The following is a 27,847-nucleotide window of genomic DNA, read 5'->3' as shown; positions in this document are numbered from 1 at the left end:
GCACTTTCAGTCAGCATCTTAACAGCGAGCCAGGCTGCGCTATCAGAACGCTCACGTGTAAGGTCACGGTCCTGAATTTGCGGCTCGGTAGGGCTTCCCGCGGGGAAACGCCTCCGATCCGCAAATAGAATTCCCGCGCATCTCGGGGGTCCGGGAGGTGCGGAGACTCGCGGTCCTGGGGCGCTCCGGGTACCCGCGGGGAGAGGCCCGCGTATCCCGGGGGTGCAAGCGGATCGCGAGCGCCCCTGGGATCACATGGGCCGGCCCAACCAATGACAGAAGGGGATCCCCATTCATGTCCGTGTCTACGGAAACCCCATAAACACGATTGAAGCACTGACCACACTCGACCAGCTCCGCTGGGCGGGCCACATTGTCCGCATGCCTGACACGAGACTCCCAAAGCAAGCGCTCTACTCGGAACTCCTTCACGGCAAACGAGCCAAAGGTGGGCAGAGGAAACATTACAAGGACACCCTCAAAGCCTCCCTGATAAAATGCAACATCCCCACCGACACCTGGGAGTCCCTGGCCAAAGACCGCCCTAAGTGGAGGAAGTGCATCCGGGAGGGTGCTGAGCACCTCGAGTCTCATCGCCAAGAGCATGCAGAAACCAAGCGCAGGCAGCGGAAGGAGCGTGCGGCAAACCAGTCCCACCCTCCCTTTCCCTCAACCATTGTCTGTCCCACCTGTGACAGGGACTGTGGTTCTCGTTTGGACTGTTCAGCCACCTGAGAACTCACTTTAAGAGTGGAAGCAAGTCTTCCTCGATTCCAAGGGACTGCCTATGATGATGATGATGCAGTGAGAATGAGAAAATGCATCTGGTGACGGCCCCGAACCACAACAGGGACAAAGAAACATAAAACCACAAGGACCGACCAAACGTGCATTCCCTCCCTCTCTACCAAACAAAGGTTAGCGGCCCCGGGCTGCCATGCAGCTGGCAATGGCATCATTGCCGGGCACAGTGACTCCTTCATCACTGGCAGTCTCTCGAAGTCGAGGAAGAATTGCTTCCACTCTTACAATGAGTCCTTCGGTGGCTGAACAGTCCAATACGGGAATTACAGTCCCTGTCACAGGTGGGACAGACAGTGGTTGAAGGAAAGGGAGGGTGGGACTGGTTTGCCGCACGCTCCTTCCGCTGCCTGCGCTTGGCTTCCACATGCTCTCGGCGAAGAGACTCGAGATGATCTTTGGCACAGAAACAGGCCATTCGGCCCAACCAGTCCATGCCGGCGTTTATGCTCCACTCGAGCCTCCTCCTGTCTTTCCTCATCTAAATCTATCAGCATAACCCTCTATTCCTGTCTCCCCCATTGGCTTGTCCAGTCTCCCCTTAAATACATTGATACTATTCCCTTCAACCCCTCCCTGTGGCAGCGAGTTCCACATTCTCACCGCTCTCTGGGTAAAGGAGTTTCTCCTGAATTCCCCATTGGGTTTCTGGATGACTATCTTATATTGATGGCCTCTAGTTATGCTTTTCCCCACAAGTGGAAACATTCTCTCTGGATCCACTCTATCAAAATCCTTCATCATTTTAAAGACCTCTATTAGGTCACCCCTCGGCCTTCTTTGTTGAAGAGAAAAGAGACCCAGCCTGTTCACCCCTTCCTGATAGGTATACCCTCGCATTTCTAAAGAACAAGCAGAAAGACCCACAGAGTATGATGCTATTCGCCCCGAAGCCTCTGAAGAAGTTGCACTGTGAGTGGCTTAGCCAGTCACGTGATGTTCACAAGACTCAATAAAACCCCAGCCAGTTGGGTTCGGGGGATCCACGATGGGGCAGGTGGTTGTGAGCCTGGTGGATGAACCGGTAATGTGTAGTGCGATTGTTAAACCTTTGCTAATAAACCAACTGGTTCTTAATAGCAATGTGTTGCTGTGAATTCTTAAGCAAAGAACCCAGGAAGCAAATACATTGCAGTTCCCAAGCGGGAAGCAATGCCCTATCTGATACACGCCTTATTGACCAATAAACTCGGCCAAAGTCGACCTCTGCGTCATGATGGAAATTCGGCTCACTCTGTATTGTGTATGATCTGTGCTACCATTGTGGTTATGGGGCCGGCTACAAAACACATTTACCACAAACAGAAAGTCAGCGGGGAGAGTTGGAGAACAACACATTTCCTTCCGCGTCTCCGCGGAATCTGAAAGCAGAGGATTCTGCGGCCGCAATGTTGCCAATCTGATATCACTGTCTGGCCGAGGATACCAGAATCTACATGTGACCAGTTCAACCAACGGTGGTCCCTTAGGGGACAGGGGTAGAGTAGGAATGTCTGAGCGAGGGGAACACTCCATCCCGTAGTCTCTTGGGGGGGCCAGGATATTGGGGACCTCTTTCCCGTGTGGGAAAGACAAATGGAAACCAGCAGTGTTTATTCCAGACTCAATTCCCGTTTCTTATAGGTTTACAGTCCGTTCTACTCTCTTATTTATCCTGTTGTCAGGGTGTCAGTCGTGGCTCAGTGAGCAGCACCCTCGCCTGTGAGTCATGAAGGTTGTGGGTTCAAGTCCCACTCCAGAGACTTCAGCACAAAAATCTAGGCCGACACTCCCAGTGCAGTACTGAGGGAGTGCCGCACTGTCGGAGAGGTGGTACTGAGGGAATGCTGCACTGTCGGAGGGGCAGTACTGAGGGAATGCTGCACTGTTGGAGGGGCAGTACTGAGGGAGTGCGGCACTGTCGGAGGGGCAGTACTGAGGGAGCTCTGCACTGTCGGAGGGGCAGTACTGAGGGAGCGCTGCACTGTCGGAGGGACAGTACTGAGGGAGCACCGCACTGTCGAAGGGGGCAGTACTGAGGGAGCGCCGCACTGTCGGAGGGGCAGTACTGAGGGAGTGCCGCGCTGTCGGAGGGGCATGACTGAAGGAGTATGTCACTGTCAGAGAGGGGAGTGCTGCACTGTCGGAGATACCATTTTTTGGACGAGACGTTAAACCGAGGTCCCATCTGCTCTCTCAGGTGGATGTAAAAGATCCCATGGCACTATTTGGAAGAAGAGCAGGAGTTCTCCCCGGTGTCCTGGGGCCAATATTTATCCCTCAATCAACATCACTAAAACAGATTATCTGCTCATTATCACATTGCTGTGTGTGGGAGCTTGCTGTATGCAAATTGGCTGTTGCATTTCCCACATTACAACAGTGACTACACTTCAAAAAGTACTTCATTGGCTGTAAAGCGCTTTGGGACGTTCAGTGGTCGTGAAAGGCGCTATAGAAATGCAAATCTTTCTTGGTTTTTATTTCTTTCCATTATTGCTGTAACTTTTTCTATTCACAAAGTTGTAATGATATATTGATTGATTGATTGATTTTTGTATGCTCTTACCTTCAGGTTATTATTTATTCCCAGCTCCCTCCCCGCTCCTTATGGGTTTAAAGTCCGTTCTAAAGTCTTATTTATCCTTTCAGCTGGGACCTTGGTTGCAGTTTGCTTCAGGTGAAGCCTCTCCCAGTTGCACAGCTCCTTCCTGTCCCTCCTGGTGCCAGTGTCCCAAAAAATGGACCTCCTCCACCCCACACCAGTTCATCGGAGCAGGAGGAGGCCATTCAGCCCCTCGAGCCTGTTCTACCATTTAATGGGATTGCAGCTGATCTGTGACCTAACTCCATATCCCCGCCTTTGGCCTGTGTCCCTTAATACGCTGGGTTAACAGAAATCTATCAATCTCAGATTTAGAATTAGCAATTGATTTAGCAACAATTGCGGAAGAGAGTTCCAAACTTCGACAGCCCTTTGAACATAAGAACTTAAAAACCTAAGAAATAGGAGCAGGAGTCAGCCATTCGGCCCCTCGAGCCTGTTCCGCCATTCAATGAGTTCATGGCTGATCCAATCATAGAAACATAGAAACATAGAAACATAGAAAATAGGTGCAGGAGTAGGCCATTCGGCCCTTCGAGCCTGCACCACCATTCAATGAGTTCATGGCTGAACATGCAACTTCAGTACCCCATTCCTGCTTTCTCGCCATACCCCTTGATCCCCCTAGTAGTCAGGACTTCATCTAACTCCTTTTTGAATATATTTAGTGAATTGGCCTCAACAACTTTCTGTGGTAGAGAATTCCACAGGTTCACCACTCTCTGGGTGAAGAAATTTCTCCTCATCTCGGTCCTAAATGGCTTACCCCTTATCCTTAGACTGTGACCCCTGGTTCTGGACTTCCCCAACATACATAAGAACATAAGAATTAGGAACAGAAGTAGGCCATCTAGCCCCTCGAGCCTGCTCCGCCATTCAGCAAGATCATGGCTGATCTGGCCGTGGACTCAGCTCCACTTACCCGCCCGCTCCCCGTAACCCTTAATTCCCTTATTGGTTAATAATCACTACCAGCTTGGCAGTGCCCCCAAAGTTGAAGCTGGCAAGCTGCGGCAGGGAAAGAGGAAGGAAAAGCAAAACAGAAAGCTGGCAAGAAATCCCTTGTTGTTCCGGCGTACGTTAAAACAGTTGGTTCAAAACCACTATAGCAACACTGGCACAGGTCTAACTGAGGAATAGGAGGTTCTCGACTCACGGCCATTGACATTGAGCAACGTGGCATTGAAAAGAAAGATTTGCATTTCTATAGCACCTTTCACGACCACTGGATGTCCCAAAGCACTTTACAGCCAATGAAGTACTTTTTGGAGTGTGGTCACTGTTGTAATGCGGGAAATGCGGCAGTCAATTTGCGCACAGCAAGCTCCCACACACAGCAATGTGATAATGACCAGATAATCGGTTTTAGTGATGTTGGTTGAGGGATAAATATTGGCCCCAGGTCATCGGGGAGAACTCCCCTGCTCTTCTTCGAAATAGTGCCATGGGATCTTTTACATCCACCTGAGAGAGCAGACGGGGCCTCGGTTTAACGTCTCATCTGAAAGACGGCACCTCCGACAGTGCAGCACTCCCTCAGTACTGCCCCTCCAACAGTGCAGCACTCCCTCAGTACTGACCCTCCGACAGTGCAGCACTCCCTCAGCACTGCCCCTCTGACAGTGCAGCACTCCTTCAGCACTACCCCTCCGACTGTGCAGCGCTCCCTCAGCACTGCCCCTCTGACAGTGCAGCACTCCCTCAGCACTACCCCTCCGACTGTGCAGCGCTCCCTCAGCACTGCCCCTCTGACAGTGCAGCGCTCCCTCAGCACTGCCCCTCTGACAGTGCAGCACTCCCTCAGCACTACCCCTCCGACTGTGCAGCGCTCCCTCAGCACTGCCCCTCTGACAGTGCAGCGCTCCCTCAGCACTACCCCTCTGACAGTGCAGCGCTCCCTCAGTACTGCCCCTCCGACAGTGCAGCACTCCTTCAGCACTGCCCCTCCGACAGTGCGGCGCTCCCTCAGCACTGCCCCTCTGACAGTGCAGCACTCCTTCAGCACTGCCCCTCCGACAGTGCGGCACTCCCTCAGCACTGCCCCTCTGACAGTGCAGCGCTCCCTCAGCACTGCCCCTCTGACAGTGCGGCGCTCCCTCAGCACTGCACTGGAGTGTCAGGCTAGATTCTTGTGCTCAAGTCCCTGGAGTGGGACTTGAACCCGTTATGTAGGTTCGGGAACACCTCAAGCCGAAGGAGAACATCCTAATGGCTGGGTATCGCTTTTTCACGCACCATCGCTCCGAGGGCCAGGACGTGGCGAGCTTTGCCACTGACCTAAGACGTCTTGCAGGACCATACCAATTTACCGGATCCTTGGGGGGAAATGTTGCGGGACTTTTTCGTGTTTGGAATCGGCCACGAGGTCATTCTTCACAAACTGCTGTGTGCAGAATCCCTAGGTCTGAGCAAGGCCATCACGATAGCCCATGCGTTCATATCCATGAAACAGATATCTTCACAGCGTCGAAGCTCACCGGCAAGTACTGTGCATAAAATAACGCCTTCAGCAGGCAGAACTGTACCTGGCAGGGCCTACACACCTGCAGAGGCCAGACCTAGGGTGACTCAGAGGCCGCTGTGGGGCGTGAATTCGAATTCATTAACATTATGTTGGTGCTGCGGGGGCAGTCATAGAGCCCATCAATGTCGATTCAAGCCCTGTGTGTGCAAGGGCTGTGGAACAATGGGGCACCTCCAGTGAATGTGCAAACCACCTGTGACTCACCATGTGGCAGAGTCGGCAGAGGACAACCGATCCGGCGCGGATCACGCTGAACAAGCAGGAGAGGGAACACAACCGGAGGATGAAAAGGACATGTATGGGGTACACACCTTCATCACCAAAAGCCCTCCGATAATGTTAAAAGTTAAACTTAACGGCATTCAAAGGAATCGGACACGGGGGCAAGTCAGTCAATCATGAGCCAGAAGGCTTTTGAGAAACTGTGGGGCAACAAGACACAGAGGCCAAAACTGAGCCCGATTCACACAACGCTGCGCACTTACACCAAAGAACTCATACTTGTTATTGGCAATGCGGCAGTGAAAGTATCATACGACGGAATAGTGCATGATTTACCACTATGGATTGTACCAGGCGATGGCCCAACGCTGTTCGACAGAAGCTGGCTAGGAAAGATCCGATGAAACTGGCACGACATCAAAGCGTTGTCTTCGGTGGATGACGCCCCGTGCACCCAGGTGCTAAACAAATTCCCGCCGTTATTTGAGCCAGGCATCAGCAACTTCACAGGCGCCAAGGTGCAGATCCGTCTAGTCCCTGATGCACGGCCCGTTCATCACAAGGCCCGAGCAGTCCCAAATATGATGAGAGAAAAAGTCGAGGTCGAGCTGGACAGACTTCAACGAGAGGGAACCATATCGCCAGTCGAGTTCAACGAGTGGGCCAGTCCAATCGTTCCGGTTGAAAAGCGATGGGACGGTCAAATCTGTGGGAACTACAAGGTAACGATCAGCCGAGTCTCGTTACAGGACCAGTGCCCACTACCCAAAGCAGAGGACCTGTTCACAACGCTAGCAGGGGGAAAGTCGTTCACCAAGCTGGATCTAACCTCTGCTTACATGGCACAGGAGCTGGCTGAACCGTCAAAGAAATTGCCGTGCATCAATACGCACAAAGGACTGTTCATATACCACAGATGGCCCTTTGGGATTCACTCGGCGGCGGCCATCTTCCAGAGGGACATGGAGAGTCTGCTGAAATCGGTTCCGCGTACCGTGGTGTTACAAGACGACATCCTGATCACTGGTCGCAACATCACCACACTTGCACAACCTGGAAGAGGTTCTAAAGACAGAGTGGGACTCAGGCTGAAAAGCTCCAAGTGTGTTTTACTGGCGCCAGAGGTGGAATTTCTGGGGAGAAAGATTGTGACAGACGGCATCAGACCCACGGACTCCAAGACGGAGGCCACCAAGAATGCACCCAGACCACAGAATGTGACGGAGCTGCGGTCGTTCCTGGGACTTCTCAACTATTTTGGTAACTTTCTACTGGGGTTGAGCACTTTGCTGGAACCCCTGCATTTATTGCTACGCAAGGGTGATGACTCGGTTTGGGGTAAATCTCAAGAGACAGCCTTTAATAAGGCCAGAACCCTGCTATGCTCTAACAAGTTACTTGTATGACCCATGTAAACGTTTGGTACTAGCTTGTGATGCATCTTTGTACAGCAAGCCAATGTGTCATGCAAACTGCAACTGGTTGCATATGCATCCAGAAGTTTATCTAAGGCTGAAAGAGCCTACAGTATGGTTGAGAAAGAAGTATTAGCATGCGTATACGGGGTTAAGAAAATGCACGAATACCTATTTGGACTCCAGTTCGAGCTCGAAACCGACCACAAACCGTTTACTTCACTGCTCTTAGAAAGCAAAGGTATCAACACCAATGCTTCATCCCGCAACCAAAGATGGGCAGTAACGTTATCTGCGTATGACTATGTAATCCGCCACAGACCAGGCACTGAGAACTGCGCTGATACCCTCAGTCGGCTACCATTGCCCACCACAAGGGGGTGGTGGAAATGGCACAACCCGCAGACTTGCTTCTGGTCATGGATGTTTCTGAGAGCGAGGGGTCACCTGTCACGGCTCACCAGATCAGGACCTGGACTAGCCAGGACCCTGTGCTATCACTAGTAAAAAGCTGCGTGCTCAATGGGAGCTGGTCGGTTGTTCCCGGGGAAATGCAAGATGAAATTAAGCCGTTCCGACGTAAGGATGAATTGTCCATTAAATCGGATTGTCTCCTATGGAGGAATCATGTGGTTTTGCCAAAAAAAGGCAGGGAAACGTTTATTCGCGACCTACACAGTACCCACCCAGGCATAGTCATGATAAAGGCTATAGCCAGGTCACACGTTTGGTGGCTCGGCATTGACTCGGAATTGGAGTCATGTGTACACCAATTCAACACTTGCTCACAGTTGAGCAATGCACCATGGGAGGCCACTCTGAGCCTGTAGTCATGGCCCTCCAAACCGTGGTCCACGGTCCATGGCCCTTTCGCTGGCCCTTTTCTAGGAACGATGTTTCTAGTAGCAGTGGACGCTTACTCTAAATGGATTGAATGTATAATAATGTCATCATGTACGTCCACCATTGAAAGCCTCAGGGCCGTGTTCGCCACCCATGGTTTGCCCGACGTCCTTGTTAGTGACAATGGACCATGTTTCACCAGCTCGGAATTCAATGAGTTTATGACCCGCAATGGCATCAAGCATGTCAGGTCTGCACCGTTTAAGCCCGCATCCAATGGTCAAGCGGAACGGGCAGTCCAAACCATCCAGCAGAGCTTGAAACCCGTGACGGACAGCTCCCTGCAGACCCGGCTATCCCGGGTTCTGCTCAGCTACCGGACGCGACCCCACTTGTTCATCGGGGTTCCCCCGGCAGAATTGTTAATGAAGAGACCACTCAAAACCAGGCTCTCCTTAGTCCACCCGGATCACATAGAAACCCGGCGTCACGGTAACGTGTACCACGATCGCGCGGCTGTATCGCGTGACACTGAGGTTAATGATCCTGTGTTTGTTCTCAATTACGGTCAAATGGGTTGCTGGCACTGTCTTAGCCAAGGAGGGGAGTAGAGTGTTTGTTGTTAAATTGTTGAATGGACAAACGTGCAGAAAGTACTTGGATCAGACCAAACTGCGATTCACTGACAACCAAGAACAGTTTGAAGAAGACTTTACCATCCATGATCCACCCACACACACCCAACCAACAATCGACCTCGCTGTCAACCACGAGGATGAACCCACCATGCCCGACAGTCCGATCAGACCAGCCACACTGCAGTGCAGCAATGATCCAACCAACTCACCCCAGGGCAGGACTTCAACTCAGGCGATCAACCTGGGAACGCAGAGCGCCAGATCACCTCAACCTGTAAATAACTTGTACATAAGACTTTGGGGGGGGGGGAAGTAATGTTACGTATGCAAACCTCACCAATGTGTAAGACTTACCACCAGGGGGCAGACCTGTGGGAGACCTAAGGGTCACATGTGCACCCTGGGGAAGTAGGTATAAAATCAACCATGCTGCTTCCTCACTTTGGAGTTACATTAAAGAGACCAAGGTGACAATGGTGAGCTTACAACACAGTCTTGTGGAGTTATTCTGAGCATAATAGAACCCACGACCTTCTGACTCAGAGGCGAGGGTGCTACGCCCTGAACCGCGGCTGGCACAGCTGTTCGACCAAAGCTAAGGCGATGGGGGGAATAATCAGACAGATAAGCAAAGAGGAGATAAAACATCCCACTGATCATCACGCCACAATCTCATTACCTGGATTGCAGTGCATCTATTAGAGGGCATCGCCAATAGTTATGATAGCTTATCTAGAGTTCCACAAAACGTTAACAAACTGCCACAATAAGTTTCCAATTAAACTAAAGGCCATCGGGAAACCAGGGGACTCGACAAGAAACTGGTAAAAAATAACTTGTGGGAGATGTTTGCCTGGGTAGTGGTGCCTGGGGACTGCAGCCTGTCCAACAGCCCACCACTAGCCTGCTGGGATTTCCTGCCGGGGCCCTGAGAACGTACGTGTGGCAGTTGTTACGTCCTAGGTTACCATTGCTGAGTGAGCGGGAAATGGAGTGGCGTCCTAGCTGGTGAAACGTTGCTATATACAGTAGATGTCTCAAAGCACTGCAGAAGTCTGACCAACACTGCCTTCGCAAGACCCTGCAAATCCACCGGCAGGATAGACGCACTAACGAGAGTGTTCTTTCTCAGGCCAACATCCCCAGCATCGAAGTACTGACCACACTCGACCAGCTCCGCTGGGCGGGCCACATTGTTCGCATGTCCCAGACACGAGACTCCCAAAGCAAGCGCTCTACTCGCAGCTTCGACACAGCAAGCGAGCCCCAGGTGGGCAGAGAAAATGCTTCAAGGACACCCTGAAAGCCTCCTTGAAAAAATATAACATTCTCAATGACACCTGGGAGACCCTGACCCGAGACCGCCCAAAGTGGAGGAGAAGCATCGGGGAAGGCGCTGAACACCTCGAGTCTCCTCGCCGGGAGCACGCGGAAGCCAAGCGCAAACAGCGGAAGGAGCGCACGGCAACCCAAGCCCCCCCCACCCACCCGTCCCTCCAACCACCGTCTGCCCCGTACCTGTGACAGAGACTGTAGATCAGAGTCGAGGGTGCTACCCACTGAGCCATTGGCTGACACTGTGGCTCGGTGGCTCGGTGGCTAGGTAGCGACGAAGGAAGGTTGTTCAAGGTTCATCGTAGCATGAGCTTTACGAACTTTCCCAAAGTATTGCAATGGCGGACAGGTGAGGAACGGCGGTGGGAGTTTTGAGGCGTGATCCTGGAGTAGGGACGGGAAACGCCATGTCCGGCCTGCGTCATTCCTGACCTGCAGGCCGCTCACGCTGACACGAGCTGTACAACGTGGAATCGCGTTTTCCATCATAAGAATTAGGAGCAGGAGTCAGCCATTCGGCCCCTCGAGCCTGCTCCATTCAATAAGATCACGGCTGATCTTCGACCTCAACTCCACTTTCCCGCCCGATCCCCATATCCCTCGATTCCCCAAGAGTCCAAAAATCTATCGATCTCAGCCTTGAATATACTCAACGACTCAGCATCCACAACCCTCTGGGGCAGAGAATTCCAAAGATTCACCACCCTCTGAGTGAAGAAATTCCTCCTCATCTCAGTCCTAAATGGCCGACCCCTTATCCTGAGACTGTGACCCCTGGTTCTAGACTCTCCAGCCCGGGGGGAAACATCTACCCTGTCAATCCCCCTCAGAATCTTTCTGTTTCAATGAGATCACCTCTCATTCTTCTAAACTCCAGAGAGTATCGGCCCAATCTACTCAATCTCTCCTCATAGGACAACCCTCTCACCCCAGGAATGAGTTTGCTGAACCTTTGCTGCACCACCTCCAAGATACGGAGACCAAAACTGTGCACAGTACTCCAGGTGTGGTCTCACCAGGGCCCTGTACAATTGTAGTAAGACTTCCTTACTCTTGTACTCCAACCCCCTTACAATAAAGGCCAACATGCCCAGGTCATTGACATCCTGACCTTGGCGAGTGAAACTGAAGAGTAATGCGCCAGCAGACATGGCTTACCGATCATTGCTTCTCGCGGCAAATACGCCGAAATGATTTTCATGTCGCTCAGAGGTGTGATGACTCCGGCCATGTTTCCCATCATGCTGCCGATTCCCAACAGCAGGAGCATCAGAAAGTATAGCACGGACCAGAGCTGTGTCGGGCCGGGCATGTGGACAATTGCTTCAGTGAAGACGATAAACGAAAGTCCCGTGCCTTCCGCAGCCTAGGAGAAGAAAGAGACAAAGTCCATGAGTGTACACGCACAGTCGTCGAGTCATTGGGGCTGGATTCTCGGCTTTGATGTTTTCGGGGCGGTAATGTCGGCGGGGTGGGAAAGTTAGCGCCCGGGAACAGTTTGCGCCTCAGTGGGTAAGTCAGGGGGCGCAGCGCTAAGGGAGGCGTTGTACCCCCCCTCGTGGGGCGTTAGGATGGGAAACTCCCGAGCTAAAGAGCTGGGCCGGGAGCGCTCCCAGAGACGCCTGGGGGGGGCAACACAAAAATATTCTGAAAACATCGTCCCCGCCACCACAACACAAATCGCTGAAACAATTCAAAGAACAAACACTCGCACTTACCTTCGGAGTATGTTGCCTCCCTCACCGTCACTGGCCATTACCGGACCGCTCTGATTTCCCAGGCGGTCATTGCGAGGCGCGATTCCGGGCGGACCGGTCGGGCAAGAGTCAAAATTCCTGCCGTTGTCGCAGCCAGAGGCGTTGCACACACCCGGCAACAGCTCATCCCGACGGTGCTGGTCCCTGCTGCCACAAATCCCGACCGGAGGATCACCGCGGGGCGCTGGAGTGCTCACCGCCACCTTTCACCCCGCTCCGGGATTCCGCAAAGGACCGGAAAATTCATTGCTAGCGCTGAGCTTGGTGCATTCAGTGGGCCTGCTGCAGGCGAGTCAAAGTCCTTACAAAGCCGAATCCTCTGATGGTACAGTTGCTTAGTGTGTCACAGTATTGACGTGCTTTGTCACAATTCCCTTGACAGCTTGTTGAACTTGCCAGTCGTTGTGTCACATGGACAAGGAAGGCCCCAGTTGTGTGGAGAATTGGCCAGGCAGCAGTAGATATGCTGTGAATGGCCTCCGGGATAGAGAGAGTGGAAAGTTTGCCTTGGCCCTGATTGCAACCCCATGGCCCCTGGTGGAAATAGGTCTGTAGACCCCACTCGATGTCAGGATCATGCTCAGAACAACGCGACCTCGACCGCCAAGAAGGACAAGGGCAGCAGGCGCATGGGAACACCACCACCTCCACGTTCCCCTCCCAGTCACACACCATCCCGACCTGGAAATATATCGGCCGTTCCTTCATCGTCGCTGGGTCACAATTCTGGAACTCCCTCCCTAACAGCACTGTGGGAGCACCTTCACCACACGGACTGCAGCGGTTCACGAAGGCGGCTCACCACCACCTTCTCAAGGGGCAATTAGGGATGGGCAATAAATGCCGGCCTTGCCAGCGACATCCACATCCCAGGAGCGAATATTAAAAAACAGCTGTGAAGGGTCATTCATGTACAATAGCCAGTTTGTTGAGGGGCATAATGATAAGTACCTGTGAATAACTGGATAACTGAAAAAAGGGGTCATTTGACAGATGTCAAGTTGAACGTACAAGCGAGAACCAGGCTGAATATAGAAAGTTCAGAGGGGGAATGGAAAAGGAATTAAGAGGGGCAAAGAGAGAGAATAGATTGGCCGCTAACATAAGAGCTAATCCTAAAGTCTTCATAAGAACATAAGAAATAGGAGCAGGAGTCGGTCATTTGGCCCCTCGAGCCTGCTCTGCCATCCACAGTGCGCCGCTCCCTCAGCACAGTTTTAAATGGGCGGCCCCTTATTCGGAGACTGTGCCCCCTAGTTCTAGATTCCCCCACGAGGGGAAACATCCTCTCTGCATCTACCCTGTCGAGCCCCCTCAGAATCTTATACGTTTCTATAAGATCACCTCTCATTCTTCTGAACTCCGAGTACAGGCCCAACCTACTCAACCTTTCTTCATAAGACAACCCCCTCATCTCAGGAATCAACCTCGTGAACCTTCTCTGAACTGCCTCCAATGCAAGTATATCCTTCCTTAAATACAGAAACCAAAACTGCACGCAGTACTCCAGGTGTGGCCTCACCAATACCCTGTACAGTTGTAGCAGGACTTCTCTGCTTTTATACTCCATCCCCCTTGCAATAAAGGCCAACATTCCATTTGCCTTCCTGATCACTTGCTGTACCTGCAGACTAACTTTTTGTGTTTCATGTACAAGGACCCCCAGGTCCCGCTGTACTGCAGCACTTTGCAGTCTCTCTCCAATTAAATAGACATATAAATAGTAAATGGAAGGGGCTGATTTAAAGAGCAAAATGGAGACCTACGCATGGAGGCAGAGGGTATGGCTGAGGGACTAAATGAATACTTTGCATCTGACCTCACCAAGGGAGAAGATGCTGCCATAGACAGAGTGAAGGAGGAGGCAGAGGAGATACTGGATGGGATAAACATTGATAAAGACCAGGTACTGCAAAGGCTAGCTGTACTTAAAGTCGATAAGTCACCAGGACCAGATGGGATGCATCCCAGGACGCTGAGGGAAGTGAAGGAGGAAATCGCGAAGGTACTGACCATAACCTTCCAATCCTCCTTAGATACGGGGCTGGTGCCGGAGGGCTGGAGAGTTGCAAATGTTACACCCTTGTTCAAAAAGGGGTGTAAGGTTAAACCCAGTGACTGCAGGCCGGTCAGTTTAACCTCGGTGATGGGGAAGTTTTTAGAGACAATAATCAGGGACAAAATTAACAGTCACTTGGACAAGTGGGGATTAATTAAGGAAAGCCAGCACGGATTTGTTAAAGTTAAATCGTGTTTAACTAATTGATGGAGTTTTTTGATGAGGTAACAGAGAGGGTTGATGAAGGCAATGTGGTTGACGTGGTGTACATGGATTTCCAAAAGGCTTTCAACAAAGTGCCACATAACAGGCTCTCCAGCAAAGTTGAAGCCCATGGAATAAAAGGGACGCTGGCAGCATGGATACGGGATTGGTTCAGTGACAGGGAACAGAGAGTGGTGGGGAACGGTTGTGAATCACATTTAGAACCTTCATGTTCTGTGTGGCCCAACGACTCATTTAACCAGTGAAGCCTTTGTGGCAGCATATTATAAATTACTGTTAAAAATAATGTGGCGATATTATCTAGTCATGGTGCTTTCAGGTTGCTTACTGTAACATTAGGACCGAATAATGCATGTGTGGAATTATTTGCATATTCAAATAAAATTAATTCAGCCTTGGCTCAGTGGCAGCAATCTCACGTCTAAAGTCACTGGGTTGAACGCCTTTACATAAACAGGCGTAGACTCATAGAATGATACGGCACAGAAGGAGGCCATTCAGCCCATCGTTCCTGTGCCGGCTCTATGATAGAGCGTTCCAATTAGTCCCACTCCCCACAGCCTGGCAAATTTTCCCCCTTCAAGGATTTATCCACTTCCCGGTTTGAACGTTACTGTTGAATCTGCTCCCACCGCCCTTTCAGACAGCGCGTTCCCGATCACAACAACTCGCTGCGTAAAAACATTCTCCTCATCTCCCCCTCGGGTTCTTTTGCCGATCACCTTAAATCTGTGTATCTCTGGTCACCGCTTTCTGCCATTGGAAACACTTTCTCCTTATATCCTTTATTAGAACATAAGAATTAGGAGCAGGAGTCGGCCATTCGGCCCCTCGAGCCTGCTCCACCATTCAATAAGATCACGGCTGATCTTCGACCTCAACTCCACTTTCCCGCCCGATCCCCATATCCCTCGATTCCCTGAGAGTCCAAAAATCTATCGATCTCAGCCTTGAATATACTCAACGACTCAGCATCCACAGCCCTCCGGGGCAGAGAATTCCTCCTCATCTCAGTCCTAAATGGCCGAGCCCTTATCCTGAGACTGTGACCCCTGGTTCTAGACTCTCCAGCCCGGGGGGAAACATCCTCTCAGCATCTACCCTGTCAATCCCCCTCAGAATCTTGTATGTTTCAATGAGATCACCTCTCATTCTTCTAAAATCCAGAGATTATCGACCCATTCTACTCAATCTCTCCTCATAGGACAACCCTCTCATCCCAGGAACATACATAAGAACATAAGAATTAGGAACAGGAGTAGGCCATCTAGCCCCTCGAGCCTGCTCCGCCATTCAACAAGATCATGGCTGATCTGGCCGTGGACTCAGCTCCACTTACCCGCCCGCTCCCCGTAACCCTTAATTCCCTTATTGGTTAAAAATCTATCTATCTGTGATTTGAATACATTCAATGAGCTAGCCTCAACTGCTTCCTTGGGCAGAGAATTCCACAGATTCACAACCCTCTGGGAGAAGAAATTCCTTCTCAACTCGGTTTTAAATTGGCTCCCCCGTATTTTGAGGCTGTGCCCCCTAGTTCTAGTCTCCCCGACCAGTGGAAACAACCTCTCTGCCTCTATCTTGTCTATCCCTTTCATGATTTTAAATGTTTCTATAAGATCACCCCTCATCCTTCTGAACTCCAAGGAGTAAAGACCCAGTCTGCTCAATCTATCATCATAAGGTAACCCTCTCATCTCCGGAATCAGCCTAGTGAATCGTCTCAGTAACCCCTCCAAAGCTAGTATATCCTTCCTTAAGTAAGGTGACCAAAACTGCACGCAGTACTCCAGCTGTGGCCTCACCAATACCCTATACAGTTGCAGCAGGACCTCCCTGCTTTTGTACTCCATCCCTCTCGCAATGAAGGCCAACATTCCATTTGCCTTCCTGATTACCTGCTGCACCTGCAAACTAACCTTTTGGGATTCATGCACAAGGACCCCCAGGTCCATCGAAATCTCAGCATGTTGTAATTTCTCCTCATTCAAATAATATTCCCTTTTACTGTTTTTTTTTCCAAGGTGGATGACCTCACATTTTCCCACATCGTATTCCATCTGCCAAACCTTAGCCCATTCGCTTAACCTATCTAAATCTCTTTGCAGCCTGTGTCCTCTATACAACCCGCTTTCCCACTAATCTTTGTGTCATCTGCAAACACGACACTCTGTCCCCTCTTCCAGGTCATCTATGTATATTGTAAACAGTTGTGGTCCCAGCACCGATCCCTGTGGCACACCACTAACCACCGATTTCCAACCCGAAAAGGACCCATTTATCCCAACTCTCTGCTTTCTGTTCGCCAGCCAATTCTCGATCCATGCTAATACATTTCCTCTGACTCCGCGTACCTTTATCTTCTGCAGTAACCTTTTGTGTGGCACCTTATCGAATGCCTTTTGAAAATCTAAATACACCACATCCATCGGTACACCTCTATCCACCATGCTCGTTATATCCTCAAAGAATTCCAGTAAATTAGTTAAACATGATTTCCCCTTCATGAATCCATGCTGCGTCTGCTTGATTGCACTATTCCTATCTAGATGTCCCGCTATTTCTTCCTTAATGATAGCTTCAAGCATTTTCCCCACTACAGATGTTAAACTAACCGGCCTATAGTTACCTGCCTTTTGTCTGCCCCCTTTTTTAAACAGAGGCGTTACATTAGCTGCTTTCCAATCCGCTGGTACCTCCCCAGAGACCAGAGAACTTTGGTAGATTATAACCAATGCATCTGCTATAACTTCCGCCATCTCTTTTAATACCCTGGGATGCATTTCATCAGGACCAGGGGACTTGTCTACCTTGAGTCCCATTAGCCTTTCCAGCACTACCCCCCTAGTGATAGTGATTGTCTCAAGGTCCTCCATTCCCACATTCCCGTGACCAGCAATTTTTGGCATGGTTTTTGTGTCTTCCACTGTGAAGACCGAAGCAAAATAATTGTTTAAGGTCTCAGCCATTTCCACATTTCCCATTATTAAATCCCCCTTCTCATCTAAGGGACATTTACTTTAGTCACTCTTTTCCGTTTTATATATCGGTAAAAGCTTTTTATGTTTTGCGCAAGTTTACTTTCGTAATCTATCTTTCCTTTCTTTATTGCTTTCTTAGTCATTCTTTGCTGTCGTTTAAAATTTTCCCAATCTTCTAGTTTCCCACTAACCTTGGCCACCTTATACGCATTGGTTTTTAATTTGATACTCTCCCTTATTTCCTTGGTTATCCACGGCTGGTTATCCCTTCTCTTACCGCCCTTCTTTTTCACTGGAATATATTTTTGTTGAGCACTATGAAAGAGCTCCTTAAAAGTCCTCCACTGTTCCTCAATTGTGCCACCGTTTAGTCTGTGTTCCCAGTCTACTTTAGCCAACTCTGCCCTCTTCCCACTGTAGTCCCCTTTGTTTAAGCATAGTACGCTCGTTTGATACACTACTTCCTCACCCTCAATCTGTATTACAAATTCAACCATACTGTGATCACTCATTCCGAGAGGATCTTTTACTAGGAGATCATTTATTATTCCTGTCTCATTACACAGGACCAGATCTAAGATAGCTTGCTCCCTTGTAAGTTCTGTAACATACTGTTCTAAGAAACAATCCCGTATGCATTCTATGAATTCCTCCTCCAGGCTACCCCGTGCGATTTGATTTGACCAATTGATATGTAGATTAAAATGCCCCATGATTACTGCCGTTCCTTTTTCACATGCCTCCATTATTCCCTTGATTATTGTCCGCCCCACTGTGAAGTTATTATTTGGGGGCCTATAAACTACGCCCACCAGTGACTTTTTCCCCTTACTATCTCTAATCTCCACCCACAATGATTTAACATTTTGTTCATTAGAGCCAATATCGTCTCTCACAATTGCCCTGATATCATCCTTTATTAACAGAGCTACCCCACCTCCTTTCCCTTCTTGTCTATCTTTCCGAATTGTCAGATACCCCTGTATGTTTAATTCCCAGTCTTGGCCACCCTGCAACCACGTTTCTGTAATGGCCACCAAATTATACCCATTTGTAATGATTTGTGCCGTCAACTCATTTACTTTATTTCGAATGCTGCGTGAACCTTCTGGTGAACCTTCGTTACACCGCCTCCAAGGCAAGTATATCCTTGCACAGATAAGGAGATAAGGAGTATAAAAGCAGAGAAGTCCTGCTACAACTGTACAGGGTATTGGTGAGGCCACATCTGGAGTACTGCGTACAGTTTTGTTCTCCGTATATAAGGAAGGATAAACTTGCATTGGTGGCTGTTCAGAGAAGGTTCACTTGGTTGATTCCGGAGATGAGGGAGTTGACTTATGAAGATAGGTTGAGTAGGTTGGGCCTATACACATTGGAGTTCAGAAGAATGAGAGGTGATCTTATTGAAACATATAAGATTCTGAGGGGGCTCGACAAGGTGGATGCAGAGAGGATGTTTCCACTCATAGGGGAAACTAAAACTAGGGGACATAGTCTCAGAATAAGGGGTCGGCCATTTAAAACTGAGATGAGGAGGAATTTCTTCTCTCAGAGGGTCATGAATCTGTGTAATTCTCTGCCCCAGAGAGCTGTGGAGGCTGGGTCATTGTATAAATTTAAGGCGGAGATAGACAGATTTTTGAGCAATAAGGGAGTAAAGGGTTATGGGGAGCGGGCGGGAAAGTGGAGCTGAGTCCATGATCGGATCAGCCATGATCTTATTGAATGGCGGAGCAGGAGTAGGCCATTTGGCCCCTAGAACCTGAAGCAGGCTCTTATTTCTTATGTTCTTATGAGACCAAAACTGTGCACACGATGGACATGATGGGCCGAAATGGCCTCCTTCCGTGCTGTAAATATTCCATCACCGATTCCAGGGCCGCTATTGAGGGAGAGCTGTTGATGTTCTGGCGCTCAGAGACCAGTGTCCCAGTGCTTAAAGGGTAGGTCACCTGGACCACCCCCAAACGTTAAGGAAAGGCTAAGGCAGCTAAACCACAGTGCGCAGCGTCTCAGGGAGATGCATTAATGGGGGGGGAAAAAATCATTTTACCAGCTCGGCTGCTCCCCCTTGGACTTATCGCCCCGGCAGCTTCTCCGTGATGCCTGCGCTCCTGTCAGAAGCATCGCCGGGCACTATGGGGGCGTTGCACACTCGTTGGGCAGGCCACACTGTCCGCATGCCAAACACGAGACTCCCAAAGCAAGCGCTCTACTCGGAACTCCTGCACGGCAAGCGAGCCCCAGGTGGGCAGAGGAAACGTTACAGGGACACCCTCAAAGTCTCCCTGATAAAGTGCAACATCCCCACCGACACCTGGGAGTCCCTGGCCAAAGACCGCCCTATGTGGAGGAAGTGCATCCGGGAGGGCGCTGAGCACCTCGAGTCTCGTCGCCAAGAGTGTTGTATAGGCAGACTATAGATATACTCTCTGTGTAGTCACTGTATAGTTGCATAAGATGGAGACTTGTTTACCTGATGTACTATCCATAAGGTTTACACTGTGTATATACTATGCTGGCACCACTAGAGGGTGCAACTGGTGGAGACCGGGGTTTCCTGCCCTGGTGGCTGGGGCTGTATAAAAGGGCAGCCACCATGCAGCTGCCTCACTCTGGAGTTACGGATAAAGGACCAAGGTCACTACAGTTTGAATACAACACATTGCCTCATGGAGTCATTCATAAGTACATTATAGACATAACAGAGAGCATGCAGAAATCAAGCGCAGGCAGTGGAAGGAGCGTGCAGCAAACCAGACTCCCCACCCACCCTTTCCTTCAACCACTGTCTGTCCCACCTGTGACAGGGACTGTGGCTCTGGTATTGGACTGTTCAGCCACCTAAGGACTCATTTTAAGAGTGGAAGCAAGGCTTCCTCGATTCCGAGGGACTGCCTATGATGATGAGCACTCGGTGACATCACCCAGTGGGCGGGGCTAGCGAGCGCAGCGCTCACGGTTGGTGCCGCCGCTAAACCCTGCTGAAGTTCGCGGGAGGCGCTGACATCGCCGTGCTCGGGCAGTGGGCGGTAACGGTGGCGTTAAGCAACCAAATTTTTAGCCCTGTGATAGATACATTATTTTTTTACGGTGTTAAAGGCAAAAAACCACAGCCAATTTACCGTGTCCAAGTGAGACTGCAGGTCACAGATTTCGAGTTGTGAAGAAATGGCGGAAAATTTGTCCGGCAACGTAGAGTTCAGGTACTTTATCCACTCGTCGAGAGTGTCCGACTTTATTGCCGTTTCCTCCAGGTCAAAGGTGTTTGTGAGAAGGAGTATCATCCTGTAATTACAGAGACACTGCTTGCTGGTTCCAAAGTTAAGAAATTGCAAAGTGACTTTTCAAAGTTAGCATAAGAGCAAACCAATAACCAGCGGTGATTACTGAACACTAAACTCAAGCTAAAGTCTTTTATAACTCTCCTCCTGATTAGATTACAGTGTCGAAACCCACTTCCTGCTATCTACCCTCTGCAATCACTTTCCATTTAACTTTATGGAGTGGGTTATATTTCTGCATCGCAATGATCATGTCCCAATACACTTTGCACATGACGATAACATAAAAAGGATTAGGTTGAATTTTACGGCACAGGCCATTGGGCCCACCGCTCCGTGCCGGGGTTTATGCCCCACCGCTCCGTGCCGGGGTTTATGCCCCACCACTCCGTGCCGGGGTTTATGCCCCACCGCTCCGTGCCGGGGTTTATGCCCCACCGCTCCGTGCCGGGGTTTATGCCCCACCGCTCCGTGCCGGGGTTTATGCCCCACCGCTCCGTGCCGGGGTTTATGCCCCACCGCTCCGTGCCGGGGTTTATGCCCCACCGCTCCGTGCCGGGGTTTATGCCCCACCGCTCCGTGCCGGGGTTTATGTCCCACCGCTCCGTGCCGGGGTTTATGCCCCACCGCTCCGTGCCGGGGTTTATGCCCCACTGCTCCGTGCCGGGGTTTATGCCCCACCGCTCCGTGCCGGGGTTTATGCTCCACACCAGCCCCCTCCCTCCCCTCTCCATCTCACCCCATCACCCCATCCTTCTATTCCTTTCTCCCTCACATATAGAAAGGCTGGTGCTCCTGATTTATCAAGGAATAATCTGCCGTTTGAGACCAGGAGATGTTATGTCTGAATGCATACGTACAAAGTTCAGGGGATGGGGACTACGATTCTGTGAGGAGCTTGAGGATTTGAAGCTGTTTTCTCAGAGTTAACTATTCAATGGGCTCAAGAAAGACAGGCGTGCATTTCTATAGCGCCTTTCACGACCACCCGACGTCTCAACGCGCTTTATAGCTAATGAATTACATTTTGGAGTGCAGTCACTGTTGTAATGTGGGAAACACAGCAGCCAATTTGCGCACAGCAAGCTCCCACACACAGCAATGTGATAATGACCAGATAATCTGTTTTAGTGATGTTGATTGAGGGATAAATATTGGCCCCAGGACACCGGGGAGAACTCCCCTGCTCTTCTTCAAAATAGTGTCATGGGATCTTTTACATCCACCTGAGAGAGCAGACGGGGCCTCGGTTTAATATCTCATCCGAAAGGCAGCACCTCCGACAGTGCAGCGCTCCCTCAGTACTTTCCCTCCGACAGTGCGGCACTCCCTCAGTACTGCCCCTCCAACGGTGCGGCGCTCCCTCAGTACTGCCCCTCCAACAGTGCTGTGCTCCCTCAGTACTGCTCCTCCAACACTGCAGTGCTCCCTCAGTATTGCCCCTCCGATAGTGCAGCGCTCCCTCAGCACTGCCCCTCTGACTGTGAGGCGCTCTCTCAGCACTGCGCTCCCTCAGTACTGCCCCTCCGACAGTGCAGCGCTCCCTCAGCACTGCCACTCCGACTGTGCGGCACTCCCTCAGCACTGCCCCTCCGACAGTGCGGCGCTCTCTCAATACTGCCCCTCCGACAGTGCAGCGCTCCCTCAGCACTGCCCCTCCAACAGTGCAGCACTCCCTCAGTACTGCCCCTCCGACAGTGCGGCGCTCTCTCAATACTGCCCCTCCGACAGTGCAGCGCTCCCTCAGTACTGCCCCTCCGACAGTGCAGCGCTCCCTCAGTACTGCCCCTCCGACAGTGCAGCACTCCCTCAGTATTGCCCCTCCAACAGTGCAGCGCTCCCTCAGTACTGCCCCTCCGACAGTGCAGCACTCCCTCAGTATTGCCCCTCCGACAGTGCAGCACTCCCTCAGTACTGCCCCTCCGACAGTGCAGCACTCCCTCAGTATTGCCCCTCCGACAGTGCAGCACTCCCTCAGTACTGCCCCTCCGACAGTGCGGCACTCCCTCAGTACTGCCCCTCCGACAGTGCAGCACTCCCTCAGTATTGCCCCTCCGACAGTGCAGCACTCCCTCAGTACTGCCCCTCCGACAGTGCAGCACTCCCTCAGTACTGCCCCTCCGACAGTGCAGCACTCCCTCAGTACTGCCCCTCCGACAGTGCAGCACTCCCTCAGTACTGCCCCTCCGACAGTGCAGCGCTCCCTCAGTACTGCCCCTCCGACAGTGCGGCACTCCCTCAGTACTGCCCCTCCGACAGTGCGGCACTCCCTCAGTACTGCCCCTCCGACAGTGCGCCGCTCCCTCAGAACTTCACTGGGAGTGCCAGCCTAGATTTTTGTGCTCAAGTCCCTGGAGTGGGACTTGAACCCATCACCCTCTGACTCGGAGGCGAGGGTGCTGCTCACTCAGCCACGGCTGACACTGCACAAACTGTGTTCACTTGCCTGGTTCTGTTTTTTGATCACCAACATTTAAATTTCACGGTCAAAAGCTCCCAACAGACACACAAGTCTGATGACCCGCTGGGGCCCAAATGGCTGGCGTTTGTGCTGGAGGCAGAGGTGCAGGAAATCGGGCGGCTGATGTTGCAGCAACATCGAGATAGGAGAGGGACATGGTTGGCAGTATTCCGGTGTTTGCATTCTGACCCTCCAGAGCTCAATGCAGACCAACGCTGTCAGGGGTCGGGATGTAGCTGTGGGCCACACTGACAAGGCCGAGCTTTATTGCCTGTTCCTGGCTGCCCGGAGGCCATTATGGTCACCACATTACAGGAAAGATGTGATTGTACTGGAGAGGGTACAGAGGAGATTTACGATGGGTTGGGATTTCCTAGTGCCCGGCCGGAAACATCCCGATTTATCGGCCTTGAATTTGCGGTGGGGAGGGGGGGGGCTTCCCACGGGGAATCGCCTCCGATCCACAAATAGAATTCCCGCGTATCTCGAGGGTCCGGGAGGTACGGAGACTCGCGGTCCTGGGGCGCTCTGGGTACCCGCGGGGAGAGACCCGCGTATCTCGGGGGTCCGGGAGGTACGGAGACTCGCGGTCCTGGGGCACTCCGGGTACCCGCGGGGAGAAGCCCGAGTATCTCGGGGGTCCGGGAGGTACGGAGACTCGCGGTCCTGGGGCGCTCTGGGTACCCGCGGGGAGAGACCCGCGTATCTCGGGGGTCCGGGAGGTACGGAGACTCGCGGTCCTGGGGCACTCCGGGTACCCGCGGGGAGAAGCCCGAGTATCTCGGGGGTGCAGGCGGATCGCGAGCGCCCCTGGAATCACATGGGCCGGCCAACCAATGACAGAAGGGGATCCCCATTCATGTCCGTTTCTATGGAAACCCCATAAACACGAATGGGAACACCCCAAAAATACACATACGCTTCAAATAAATTACACATTTGAAATTAATTCAAATGGCATTTTTATTGAAAACAAAAATTTAATTTTTTGAAAAATAAACGTACACGTGTTAAAAAGGGGCACAAAATAAATGTATCTTATTTCACAGGTTTTTAAATGTATAAATTATTGATAACAGTTTATTTTCATGCTTTTGTTAAACTCTTATGTTGGTCAGGTGTAAGAATTTCTCGGGCATTTGCTGGGCAAATAGCCCCAACTCTCTCCGCCTGTGGAAACCCGTCTCCCGGGGAGGAGCTGGATCGGTCTAAAAGATTCTTGACAAATCGCAAGTTCCCGGTCTCCGTGCATGCGTTCACGCACGAAAACCCGGAACCTGCGCGCCTCCGTATGGGCGCTTACACACCTCGCGCTCACCCGCTGGGGGCCGCAGATTCCAGACCGCTCTTTTTGCCGTGGTGGGATTTGAACTCGGGATCTGCTGGGCTACTTGTCCATCTCCATAGCTGCTCATCTTTCATCAGGCTGCCCTGGAGTTGGTCAGGCAAATCCGGCCCGAAACCTTCCATCCTGCTGCCTCTGTGCTTAACATTCTCCAGCTGCCCTTCCTCACTGACCCTGCAACTCGTCTGAAATTATTCACCGTCTCCTCCCATGCCGACAAATAGCTCGTCGCGGGAACAAAGCAGTACGACGCACTCAATACTATGCTAAGTAATCCATAGTCCCGGGCTAATGATCCGGAGACATAAGAACATAAGAATTAGGAACAGGAGTAGGCCATCTAGCCCCTCGAGCCTGCTCCGCCATTCAATAAGATCATGGCTGATCTGGTCGTGGACTCAGCTCCACTTACCCGCCCTCTCCCCGTAACCCTTAATTCCCTTATTGGTTAAAAATCTATATCTGTGATTTGAATACATATTCAATGAGCTAGCCTCAGCTGCTTCCTTGGGCAGAGAATTCCACAGATTCACAACCCTCTGGGAGAAGAAATTCCTTCTCAACTCGGTTTTAAATTGGCTCCCCCGTATTTTGAGGCTGTGCCCCCTAGTTCTAGTCTCCCCGACCAGTGGAAACAACCTCTCTGCCTCTATCTTGTCTATCCCTTTCATGATTTTAAATGTTTCTATAAGATCACCCCTCATCCTTCTGAACTCCAAGGAGTAAAGACCCAGTCTACTCAATCTATCATCATAAGGTAACCCCCTCATCTCCGGAATCAGCCTAGTGAATCGTCTCTGCACCCCCTCCAAAGCCAGTATATCCTTCCTTAAGTAAGGTGACCAAAACTGCACGCAGTACTCCAGGTGCAGCCTCACCAATACCCTGTACAGTTGCAGCAGGACCTCCCTGCTTTTTGTACTCCATCTCTCTCGCAATGAAGGCCAACATTCCATTCGCCTTCCTGATTACCTGCTGCACCTGCAAACTAACTTTTTTGGGATTCATGCACAAGGAGTAGAGCTCATTAGTATAGTGGTGAGCATACTCGACTGTCACGCGGGAGACCGAGGTTCAATTCCCCGACGCAGTGGAAGCATTAACAAAATCCTAAAAGTGTTTCATGCACAAGGATCCCCAGGTCCCTCTGCACCGCAGCATGTTGTAATTTCTCCCCATTGAAATAATATTCCCTTTTACTGTTTTTTTTCCCAAGGTGGATGACCTCACACTTTCCGACATTGTATTCCATCTGCCAAACCTTCGCCCATTCGCTTAACCTATCCAAATCTCCTTGCAGCCTCTCTGAGTCCTCTACACTAATCTTAGTGTCATCTGCAAATTTTGTTGCACTACACTCTGTCCCCTCCTCTAGGTCATCTATGTATATTGTAAACAGTTGTGGTCCCAGCACTGATCCCTGTGGCACACCACTAACCACTGATTTCCAACCGGCAAAGGACCTATTTATCCTGACTCTCTGCTTTCTGTTAGCCAGCCAATTCTCAATCCATGCTAATACATTTCCTCTGACTCCGCGTACCTTTATCTTCTGCAGTAACCTTTTGTGTGGCACCTTATCGAATGCCTTTTGGAAATCTAAATACACCACATCCATCGGTACACCTCTATTCACCATGCTCGTTATATCCTCAAAGAATTCCAGTAAATTAGTTAAACATGATTTCCCCTTCATGAATCCATGCTGCATCTGCTTGATTGCACTATTCCTATCTAGATGTCCCGCTATTTCTTCCTTAATGATAGTTTCAAGCATTTTCCCCACTACAGATGTTAAACTAACCGGCCTATAGTTACCTGCCTATTGCCTGCCCCCTTTTTTAAACATAAGTTCAAATCCCACCACGGGCAGCTGGGGAATTTAAATTCAGTTCATTAAATAAATCTGGAATAAAAAGCCAGTATCGGTAATGGTGACTGTGAAACTATCATCGTAAAAACCCATCTGGTTCACTAATGCCCTTTCATCGAGAGCTTGCAGAAAGCAAGCGCAGGCAGCGGAAGGAGCGTGCGGCAAACCAGTCCCACCCTCCCTTTCCCCCAACCACTGTCTGTCCCACCTGTGACAGAGACTGTGGTTCTCCTATTGGACTGTTCAGCCACCTGAGAACTCATTTTAAGAGTGGAAGCAAGTCTTCCTCGATTCCGAGGGACTGATGATTAGGGGAAGGAAATCTGCCGCCCTTACCCGGTCTGGCCGATATGTGACTCCAGACCCACAGCAATGGGTCCTCTGAAGTGGCCCAACAAGCCACTCAGTTGTATTCAAGAAGACAGCTCACCACCACCTTCTCGAGGGCATTTAGGGATGGGCAATAAATGCCAGCCTTGCCAGCGACGCCCACATCCCAGGAATGCGTTTTTTTCAAATTACCATCTAACTCCATCCATTCAAAAAAAATGATTTGAAATTATTCGTAGTGTTTGGTGTAAAACATACATGGCTCAAACTTGATTGCTCACTAATACATAAAGCACTGTTGAATTGGAGGTTACCATCTCGTAACGTCACCTTGCCCTGGAGGTTATGTACACCGTGTGAAGGTAACGTCAACGAGCACAAGTGTAACGCTCTGCCTCTTGTGTCCGCTCACGCTGTAAGCTGTTGAAGCTCGCTCCATTTATAGCCCCGACCTGCGGAGGTCAGGGTGGCCCACGATGGTCAGGGTGGCCCACGATGGTCAGGGTGGCCCACGATGGTCAGGGTGGCCCACGATGGTCAGGGTGGCCCACGATGGTCAGGGTGGCCCACGATGGTCAGGGTGGCCCACGATGGTCAGGGCGGCCCACGATGGTCAGGGCGGCCCACGATGGTCAGGGTGGCCCACGATGGTCAGGGTGGCCCACGATGGTCAGGGTGGCCCACGATGGTCAGGGCTAAAGGAAGCGCTGAAGCCACGGCAGCTTCCAGCACGAGCCACTCCAAATGTGCAACGGCTTCGAGGTGGGCGACACGGTGACGTTATCAGGACTCAGGTCGGCGTTTGGAGCGTGGGCAGGAGCTTCGGTGGGGCCCTGGTACAGCAGAGGAGCGGGAAGGTCATGGCGGACTTGCGGCGAGTGATCGGGGCAGAGGAGCGATGAGGGATCGTGGCTGAGATTCGGTGGGTGATCCTGGCAGAGGTGCGACGAGTGTTTTGTGGCAGAGGAGCGGCGAGAGATGGGGGCGGAGGAGCGGCGAGAGATGGGGGCGGAGGAGCGGCGAGCGATCGGGGCGGAGGAGGGGCGAGAGATCGGGGCGAAGGAGCGGCGAGAGATCGGGGCGAAGGTGCGGCGAGAGATCGCGGCGGAGGAGCGGCGAGAGATCGTGGCGGAGGAGCGGCGAGAGATCGGGGCGGAGGAGCGGCGA

At 51.2% G+C, this 27,847-nt stretch overlaps 1 protein-coding gene across 2 annotated transcripts in view; it reads right to left on the bottom strand.

Annotated features, from left to right (window-relative positions):
- Window positions 1-27,847, bottom strand: part of LOC139264214 (sodium- and chloride-dependent transporter XTRP3A-like) — an 86,069-nt gene that overhangs the window by 20,629 nt on the left and 37,593 nt on the right. For both annotated transcript variants that reach the window (XM_070880321.1, XM_070880323.1), the window contains 2 exons: window positions 20,513-20,675; window positions 11,521-11,728 (listed from right to left, as the gene is read on the bottom strand). In XM_070880321.1, coding sequence (XP_070736422.1) covers window positions 11,521-11,728; window positions 20,513-20,675 — 371 coding nt within the window. The remainder of the gene's footprint in view (window positions 1-11,520; window positions 11,729-20,512; window positions 20,676-27,847) is intronic.

This window comes from Pristiophorus japonicus, chromosome 5, assembly GCF_044704955.1.
Source record: "Pristiophorus japonicus isolate sPriJap1 chromosome 5, sPriJap1.hap1, whole genome shotgun sequence".
NCBI classification, from domain to species: Eukaryota; Metazoa; Chordata; class Chondrichthyes; family Pristiophoridae; genus Pristiophorus; species Pristiophorus japonicus.
The sequence above is the reverse complement of the archived record's forward strand: the minus strand, read 5'-3'. Positions and strand labels throughout refer to the sequence as shown.